The 10,000-nt window shown below is 49.2% G+C and overlaps 1 protein-coding gene across 1 annotated transcript in view; it reads left to right on the top strand.

The window, feature by feature from the left end:
* The window catches only part of hdac8 (histone deacetylase 8), a 25,001-nt gene that overhangs the window by 7,789 nt on the left and 7,212 nt on the right, over window positions 1–10,000 (top strand). Inside the window, exons 7-8 of the mRNA XM_080537826.1 lie at window positions 5,485–5,599; window positions 7,486–7,658. Of these exons, the coding sequence (XP_080393952.1) occupies window positions 5,485–5,599; window positions 7,486–7,658 (288 nt within the window). The remainder of the gene's footprint in view (window positions 1–5,484; window positions 5,600–7,485; window positions 7,659–10,000) is intronic.

The following is a 10,000-nucleotide window of genomic DNA, read 5'->3' as shown; positions in this document are numbered from 1 at the left end:
TTTCCTTCTTTCTCTCGAAGGCAGCCTCCATCCCCTCTTCCCATGGAACGGTCAGCTCCACCATGATGACTGTCCTCATCGGGGTAGACCAGAGTACGACATCTGGCCGAAGGGAGGTTGATGTGATCTCGTGTGGGAACTTCAGCTGTCGATCGAGGTCAGCTCTCATGTTCCACTCTCCTCCAGGAGACAGGAGGGACCACTGCTTCGTGCTGCTGCCCTGACTTTCTCCCCCTTGCCGGACAAACTGGATCCGCTGCTGTGATGTGACTGGGCTGCTCTTGTTTGATTCCAGTCTGCGTGCTTCCAGAATTTCTGCAAGTTTGCGCAGCACCCGGTCGTGCCGCCATCTGTACCGACCCTGCGTCAGTCCCGCCTTGCATCCAGAGAGGATGTGTCGCAAGTTTGGGTTGTTGGCGTTGCAGAGTTGGCAGGTCTCCTCTGTGCCGTACCAGAGGTGCAGGTTCCGGGAACTGGGAAGGGTGTCGTAGGTGGCCCTGATCGAGAAGCTCAGCCTTGCTTGGGGCAGCCTCCACATATCCTTCCATGTGATGGCTCTGTTGATCACAGCCTCCCACGTTGTCCACCTTCCTTGCTGTTGTTGGCCCACGGCTCTGATTTTGTAGCACTCCTCTTCGATCTTTACGACTTCGGAGATAACTAGATCTTTCCTTTCCTTCCTCGTTGCCTTGGACCACATCTTGGGTGCTGATCCCCATCCAAAACCAGTCCTGCCTGGCTGCAGCACCCCGACGATCTCCTGGTGTTTCAAGCGATTGATGGCCTGGTCAACTGCCTGCGTGGCATCCCACTTGCGTCCTGTGCGAACCTGGGCCTTGCTGTGTTGGACAAACGGGTCGGGTGAGTCTCTCAGCTCGAACACGAGTCTCACTTTCTCCTGTTTATAGCCCAGGCTGATGGATTTCAGTGGGAGCTTCAGTGTGGTTCTTCCAAACAGCGCTGTATTAGTGAGGCAGCGGGGAAGGCCCAGCCACTTGCGGATGTAGTTGTTGGCTTTTGCGTCCAACTTCAGCACTGTTGTTAAAGTGATGTCACACAACTTCAGGGGCCACATGAGACGTTGGTATAAGGTGAACTGGTAACACCACACCTTGAATTTCCCTGGCAGGAGGCTTTGGTCGATCTTCTTCAGGCCGTCCAAGAGCTGGGAAGTGACAGAAGAAGCCATGTGCTTGTCAGAAAGGTCAGCCGTGTAAAGCCTTCCGAGGCTTCGCACAGGATGGTCCACTAGCAGCGGGATCTTCTCGCCATCCACTGAGAAAGAGATGTTGTCATTCCGGACTCCTTTCCTGATTGAGAGACTGCGGGACTTAGTTGGTTTTATCCTCATCCGGGCCCATGTTAGGAGCTCCTCAAACCTCTTCAGAAGTCTCGCTGTGCACGCTGCTGTCTGAAGGAGTGTGGTGACATCATCCATATAGCTCCGTAGGGCTGGGAGTCGCAGACCTGACTGGGATCTGATTCCTCGGACCATCTGTCTTCCGCCGATTAGGATGATCTCAAACGCTGCTGTGAAAAGGATGGGGGAGATCGAACAACCCATCGCTATCCCTTTCTCCAGCCGGTGCCAACACGTTGAGAACTCCTGGGTTGTGTAGCATACATGGAAGTTGTTAAAGTAGGTTGCTAGTAGGCTCTGGATGCACGGTGGTATGTGGAAGAATTTGAGGGCAAAGTGGATGAGCTGGTGGGGAACAGACCCATATGCATTTGCAAGGTCCAGCCAAACGACGTGCAGGTCTGATTTGCTCCGCTTCGCTGTCTGGATCTGTTCCCAGATCATAGCCGAGTGCTCCACGCAGCCAGGAAATCCTGGGACGCCTGCCTTCTGACAGCTGGTGTCGATGTAATTGTTTGCCAGGAGGTAGCTGGTCATGCGCTTTGCCATCACTGAGAAGAAGATCTTCCCCTCCACATTCAATAAGGCTATGCCTCTGAATTGGCTGATGTTATGGGAGTCTTTCTCTTTCGGGATGAAGGTAGTGACTGCTCTGCTCCATGCTGAAGGGATGGATTCTGTTTTCCAGGCAATGCCCATTAGTCTCCACAAAAGCTTCAGGGTCATTGGGCAGTTCTTGTATACCCTATAGGAGACGCCATTTGGTCCGGGTGCAGATGCAGCTCTCGCATGCTCCACCGCCTGCTTAACTTCAGACCATCTGGGGGGAGTGGTGTCAAACTGAGAAGAGGGCTCGGGTGGGAGCGGTACGTGCCCTGGGGAACCAAGGGGACTCTCCTTTTGGCTGTCACTGAGCTGGTCCTTGATGTGTTCCTCCAGCTCCTGCTCGGTGGTCTGCAGCTTCCCCGATTTCGTCTCCTCAAGCAAACCCCGGGCGTACTTGAACGGGTCCCGGAAGAAGTTCGTCCTTGCCTTTTCCTTGTTGCTTCTACGTTTCCTGATCCTTTCAGCTCGCCTCAGGTGGGTGAGTCTGGTTCTGATCTGACTCCAGAGGTTCTGCAAGCCCTCCTTCTCCTCTTCCTCAGCTCTCCTCCATGCCTTCCGCAAACGTCGCCGCTCCTTTACCAGCTGGAGGATTTCTCTCTCCCGTCTCCCGCTCTGCCTAGGAACGGTCCTCCTCTGAGGCATCTCTCCAAATCTTCCCTTGCCTTCCTCATAGATGATATGGCCGAAGATGTTCAGCTTGGACGTTGTGCTGCCTCTTAGACTGTTCTGGAGGGTGGTATGTAAGCTTTCGTCGAAGCTTCTCCATGAATCCTTGTCGCTGGCCTTTGGCCACTTGATCTTGGGTTTCCGGTCTGGCTTCTCTGGGGTTTCCTTGGTGGATTCTCTACCTGGCGTTCTGCTCTGATGCTCCTGTTGTGGGTCGTGCAGATGTGGTTGCAAATCCTGCTGGGGAGGCTGTTCTTGCTCTCTCTCACCGGATGCAATGGTGGGATCAGTAGCACTGTGGTGCTCAACCTGGCTCTGATTCCTCCTTGTCTGACCTGCTGGCGCAGTGCAAGTTTGCATCTGATAGCTGCCGCCGCATTTTGTCCTCCCCTGGTGGATCCGCAGGCCCAAGTAGGTTGTTACTTTGGACCACCCACAGCTGCATTCTCTCAGGATCCTTTGATCGTTAGTCGTTGCCGTTCCAGTCGTTACCGTGTTATCTGTCCTGATTGGTCCATCTTCCATCCCGCCTCTCGGTGGACCGCCGGGTTGTTTTTTCCTTATTTTGCTTGTAGTTAGTTTGGGGAGTCCCTGTAGCAAGGCTACAAGGACGTGTTTAAAGGGTAACTAGCCCCGCCACCCCCGGTGCAGTCTTTCCTGCCGCCAGCCAGACTTCCCTGGCAGCCCACCAGTCTTTCCTGGATGCCAACTGCTCTTTTCTCAGTAATAGTAATATTAATATGAGTAATTAATTAATAAACTGAGTATTAGTGTTATTAATATGAGTTTCAAAATTTAGATCTGGGTCAATTATGACACCAAGATTCCTGGCCTGACACTTAGTGTTAAGAGCTAGTGTTTTCAAGTGTGCAGATAATTTCTCTCTCCCAGTTTTCTCGCCAATGATCAATACCTCTGTTTTTTCTTGATTGAGTTGGAGAAAGTTTTGTGTCATCCAAATATTAATATCGGCAATACAGTCTATCAGGTGGTCGATCATCTTGTAGTCGTTGGGAGTTACTGAGATATAAAGCTGAGTGTCGTCAGCATAGCTGTGGTAGTTAACGCTATGCTTCTTGATAACAGAACTGAGGGGTAGCATGTATAGGCTAAAAAGCAACGGTCCTAAAATGGACCCCTGGGGAACTCCACAGGTTGTGCTATAATTTTTTTACTTATGGTCACCAAGGGCTACAAAGTAATCACGGTCAGCCAGGTAAGTCCTGAACCAGTTTAAGACCGGACCTGAGAGGCCAACCCAGTTTTCAAGTCTCTCAATAAGTATGGAGTGGTCTACCGTATCAAAGGCTGCACTTAAGTCTAAGAGTACAAGAATCGAGAGTTTTTTCGAGTCTGCATTTATCCTAAGGTCATTTGTTACCTTAAGCAAAGCGGTTTCTGTGCTGTGGTATGATCGGAAACCTGACTGAAGTGGGTCATACCTATTATTTAGGACTAAGAATTCATGAAGCTGTCTATACGCTGCCTTTTCTAAAATGTTGCTTAGAAAAGTGAGATTGGATATTGGTCTACAGTTTTTTGGATCAGAAGGATCTAGGTTACTTTTCTTCAGGGTGGGTCTAACTAGGGATGTCCCGATCCCACTTTTTCACTACCGATACCGATACCTGGGCTTCGGGTATCGGCGATACCGATACCGATCCGATATTTGTATAAATTTTTTGACCCCTGAATATTTTTTTTTTTTTTTTTTTTTTCCTAACACCAGGGGAGCCACCCCTCCTAAATTTCGTTGTTTGGTACCTGTACTGTAGCAATGACAATAAAGACCATTCATTCATTCATTCATTCAAATACCTCCCCAGTATATAGTCCACACCAACAACAGTTAAATTAAAGACTGCCAGCCTTTATTAAAGCAACAAATGCGACGTGTTGTGGATTGGAACTACGGATCATAAGCTTTCAAATGATGTGTCATACATTGAAATCCGAAAAAATATGAAGTTAGAGTAATTTGAATGTTGTTAGACGTCAGGCACATAGGGTTAACCTCTTTGTAATGAAACCGGAAGCACACAGCGCAGCGCTATGCGCATTTTAAGCGCATATAGGACTCGCGTGAAGCGCTATGCGCATTTTAAGCGCATATAGGACTTGCGTGAAGGATTTCTGCGACACGTGTTTCTGTTCACTGTTTTTATTCTCTCATCGCTTATACACATAAGTTTGACTGCGGATGACAGTAGGATCGGATCGGAGCCTTTTTTTTTTCTGGTCCGATCTCCGATCCAGCATTCAGGACCAATATCGGGTCGATATCCGATCTCAGTATCGGATCGGGACATCCCTAGGTCTAACCAGGGCAGTTTTTAGCGTCGCTGGAAATATCCCTTTAAGTAGGGAGTGATTTACAATGCCTAGTATGTCATCAGACACAGATTCAAAAATGTCCTTAAAAAAGGTGGTAGGAATAGGGTCAAGAGGACACGTAGACGGTTTAAGCTGTGACACAATTTTACCTAGTGTTTCCGTACTAATCATGGTGAACATGCTCATAGTCATGTTCTGTGGTGGCGGATCTGTGGTGCTACACAAACCTAGTCTTTCCTGAGTAATACACATTCTAATATTTGTTATCTTATCCCTGAAGTGGGCTGCAAATTCCTCGCATTTGGTGACAGAGGCTGCGCCGTCTAGAGTCCTAGTAACTCTAGCCTGTGTTGTGTAGCTACAGTGTAGACCTGTAGTAGTGACTCTAGCCTGTGTTGTGTAGCTACTGTGTTGACCTGTAGTAGTAACTCTTGCCTGTGTGTGTGTGTGTGTGTGTGTGTGTGTGTGTGTGTGTGTGTGTGTGTGTGTGTGTGTGTGTGTGTGTGTGTGTGGTGCAGGCACAGGGGACCTGGTGGACACGGGGCTGGGGAAGGGTCGCTTTCAACGGTACGCTGTCAACGTCCCCCTGGAGGACGGCATCAACGACGAGAGATACCTCCAGGTCTTCACCAGGTCTGCTCCTTCTCCTCCTCTCCCTTCTCCTCTCCCTCCTTCTCCTCCTCCTTCTCCTCCCCCCTTCTCCTCCCCCTTCTTCTCCTCCTCCTTCTTCTCCTCTCCCTCCTTCTCCTCCCCCTTCTTCTCCTCTCCCTTCTCCTCCTCCTTCTTCTCCTCTCTTCTTCTTCTCCTCTCCCTTCTCCTCCTCCTTCTTCTCCTCTCTTCTTCTTCTCCTCTCCCTTCTCCTCTCCCTCCTTCTCCTCCTCCTTCTTCTCCTCCCCCTCCTTCTCCTCTCCCTCCCTCTCTCTCTCTCTCTCCCTCCTTCTCCTCTCCCTCCTTCTCCTCTCCCTTCTTCTCCTCTCCCTCCCTCCCTCTCTCCCTCCCTCTCTCTCTCTCTCTCCTTCTCCTCTCCCTCCTTCTCCTCTCCCTTCTTCTCCTCTCCCTTCTTCTCCTCTCTCTCTCTCTCCCTCCCTCCCTTAATCCCTCCCTCTCTCTCTCCTTCTCCTCTCCCTCCTTCTCCTCTCCCTTCTTCTCCTCTCCCTTCTTCTCTCTCTCTCTCCCTCCCTCCCTCTCTCTCTCTCTCCCCGACATTAAGGTTTTTGGTATTTTCTGTTGGGTCAGTTGATGATGGAAGGGCATCGTGTGCTAAACACATTGTGGTGGTGTCTGACTGTCTGTTCTGTCTGTTCTGTCTGTTCTGTCTGTTCTGTCTGTTCTGTCCGTTCTGTCTGTCCTGTCTGTCCTGTCTGTTCTGTCTGTTCTGTCTGTCCTGTCTGTCCTGTCTGTTCTCTCTGTTCTGTCTGTTCTCTTTGTTCTGTCTGTTCTGTCTGATTGTCTGTTCTGTCTGTCTGTTCTGTCTGATTGTCTGTTCTGTCTGTCTGTTCTGTCTGTCTGTCTGTTCTGTCTGTTCTGTCCTGTCTGTTCTGTCCGTTCTGTCCGTTCTGTCCGTTCTGTCTGTCCTGTCTGTCCTGTCTGTTCTGTCTGTCCTGTCTGTTCTGTTCTGTTCTGTCCTGTCTGTTCTGTCCGTTCTGTCCGTTCTGTCTGTCCTGTCTGTCCTGTCTGTCCTGTCTGTCCTGTCTGTTCTGTCTGTCCTGTCTGTTCTGTTCTGTTCTATTCTGTCTGTTCTGTTCTGTTCTGTTCTGTCTGTTCTGTTCTGTTCTGTTCTGTTCTGTCTGTTCTGTCTGTTCTGTCTGTCCTGTCTGATTGTCTGTTCTGTCTGTCTGTCTGTCTGTCTGTCTGTTCTGTCTGTCCTGTCTGTTCTCTCTGTTCTGTCTGTTCTGTTCTGTCTGTTCTGTCTGTTCTGTCTGTCCTGTCTGTTCTGTCTGTCCTGTCTGTTCTGTCTGTTCTGTCTGTTCTGTCTGTTCTGTCTGTTCTGTCTGTCCTGTCTGTCCTGTCTGTTCTGTCTGTCCTGTCTGTTCTGTTCTGTTCTATTCTGTCTGTTCTGTTCTGTTCTGTTCTGTCTGTTCTGTTCTGTTCTGTTCTGTTCTGTCTGTTCTGTCTGTTCTGTCTGTCCTGTCTGATTGTCTGTTCTGTCTGTCTGTCTGTCTGTCTGTTCTGTCTGTCCTGTCTGTTCTCTCTGTTCTGTCTGTTCTGTTCTGTCTGTTCTGTCTGTTCTGTCTGTTCTGTCTGTTCTGTCTGTTCTGTCTGTTCTGTCTGTTCTGTCTGTTCTGTCCGTTCTGTCCGTTCTGTCCGTCCTGTCTGTTCTGTCTGTTCTGTCTGTCCTGTCTGTTCTGTCTGTTCTGTTCTGTCTGTTCTGTCTGTCTGTTCTGTTCTGTTCTGTTCTGTTCTGTTCTGTCTGTTCTGTCTGTTCTGTCTGTCCTGTCTGATTGTCTGTCTGTCTGTTCTGTCTGTCCTGTCTGTCCTGTCTGTTCTGTCTGTTCTGTCTGTTCTGTCCGTGGGTCCAGTGTGATGCAGGAGGTGCGTGCGCTGTTCAACCCGGAGGCGGTGGTGATGCAGCTGGGGGCAGACACCATGGCCGGAGACCCCATGCGCTGCTTCAACATGACCCCCGTGGGCGTGGGCAGGTGTCTCACACACGTCCTGCAGTGGGACCTGCCCACACTACTGCTGGGAGGAGGTGTGTGTGTGTGTGTGTGTGTGTGTGTGTGTGTGCATGTCTGTGTGTCTGTGTGTGTGTGTGTGTGTGTGTGTGTGTGTGTGTGTGTGTGTGTGTGTCTGTGTGTCTGTCTGTCTGTATGTCTGTGTGTGTGTGTGTGTGTGTGTGTGTGTGTGTGTGTGTGTCTGTCTGTCTGTCTGTGTATGTGTGTGTATGTGTGTGTCTGTGTGTGTCTGTGTGTGTGTGTGTGTGTGTGTGTACGTGTACTCTACCTCTGTGCTCTCTCCTTCCTCCTCTCTCCTCCTCCTCCTCCCTCTCTCATTTGACCTCCTCACCCTTTATTAGTCTGTCATGACTGGGCAGAGTGAGGTAGCAGCGTCAACCAATTACACTGACTGGGGCTCTGTACACACACACACACACACACACACACACACACACACACACACACACACACACACAGCTCTGTTTGAAACCACAGTCCAACTACAGACCCCTCAGCCTGGCCCAGATGATAGCAGCTAATTATACTGGGCCAGACTGGATAAGGTATACACCAACATCAAGCTTGCTTACAAGGCTAGACCACTAGCTCATCTAGGCATGTCTGACCATGTGTCAATCCTCCTGATCCCAGCCTACACTCCCATGAGGAAAAGTGCTCCCATCACCACTAAGACTGTCAGAACCTGGCCAGCAGGGTCCGCTCCACTGCAGATCTGCCTGAATGACACCTCATGGCAGGAATATGAGCATGAGGACCTGGAACAGTTCACGTCGTCGGTTCTGAACCACATGGTGAACTGCACCAACTCAGTCACCGTGGACAAACGGGTCCGGGTCTACCCCAACACGAAGCCATGGATGACTGGGAAGGTCCAAAAACTGATCAATGAGAGGGACAACGCCTTCGCAGGGAAGGGCACACTGCTGTACAGCACCACCAGGGCTAACCTAAAGCGCGGCATCCGGGAGGCCAAGGCAGACCACAGAGAGAAGAGGGTGCCACCCTCAGGGCGCCCCCAGAGGGTGCGGGTGGGCTCCCACACCTCCACAGCCCTCAGACTCAGCACTGGGTCCCCCCAGGGCAGCGTGCTAAGCCCCATCCTCTACAACCTCTACACCTACGACTTCACCCCCGTCCACCCCAGCAACTCCATCGTAAAGTTTGCAGACGACACCACCATTCGTGGTGGGCTGCATCTCGGGGGGGGGACGAGGCGGCGTACAGGGATGAGGTAGAGCAGCTGAGCAAGCTGTGCAATAGGGATGGACGGTTTCCAATTATTGAAACCGAAAAACCGTCAAAGACTAAAACCGGGGTTTTCCGGTTAACCGAAAAAAACAACAACATTAAAACACCGTAAGCACAGTCGCAACACATTTAGGCTACTTAGTTTCACAAATATAAGTGGAAAGGCAGACTTTTGTAAGCTACACCATACAAGAAAACACATGAACACTTAACACAAAAGCTCCGCTGATCCAGGGTGCACGCCTGCACGGAAGATCATCTCTTGGAACAGCGTCTTCATTGAATGAACTGCTTTCTCAATATCTTGGTTCTTAGACAAAGTTTCAGCTGCTGCTCAATGTATTTAAATATTTGAATACTGCTCAATAATCACTGAAATATTAGACTTAGAATTATGCAGTGAACATACTTAAAGCTTTTCATAAAAACCACATGCCGCGAGACTGACTCGTCCTGAACTGTCGTAAGTCAATCAACAAAGAATGCCCCATCAAAATAAAAGTGCCCATGGTAGAGCTGTCAAAATACAGCTTTCAAAATAAATGTACTAATACAGATAGAGATAAATACAGAACTACCTTTGCGTCACTAAGTGACCGCGTATCTTCTGAGACATGCGTTCTGTCATCACTTTCAGTAGCGCCTTCACACACAGTGGCGCTGTGCACAAACACTCTTGATCCGTATAGCTCTTGTTTTATTATATTGTGGTTTAGTAAATACTGCACTTGGAGTTACATTCAATGCATGATTTGTGCTATAGAACATAAATAAAGTTTGATTGATTGATATCAAATCAAATCACATTTTATTTCTATAGCGCATTTCTCACAAAAGTGACCCAATGCGCTTTACAGAGAGCAGCGAAAATGATCTTATTAAATGTAAGCGAGTAATTGTAAAAAACCTTTCCTATCTACCAATAACTGAAGGCAACTATCTTTTCCATAGAGTGATTCGTTACCCTTAAATATAATCCCAATTAGATATTAATCCTCAGTTATTCTTCACAACTGACCAAACCTCTCACTCATTGCGCAGCAGATTCAGACTGTATCATTGTTATTTTCACACACGACAAACATGTGACATGTTCCAGTTTTATTCT

This window comes from Nansenia antarctica (assembly GCF_963989245.1).
Source record: "Nansenia antarctica genome assembly, chromosome: 8".
NCBI lineage: Eukaryota > Metazoa > Chordata > Actinopteri > Argentiniformes > Microstomatidae > Nansenia > Nansenia antarctica.
The sequence above is the reverse complement of the archived record's forward strand: the minus strand, read 5'-3'. Positions and strand labels throughout refer to the sequence as shown.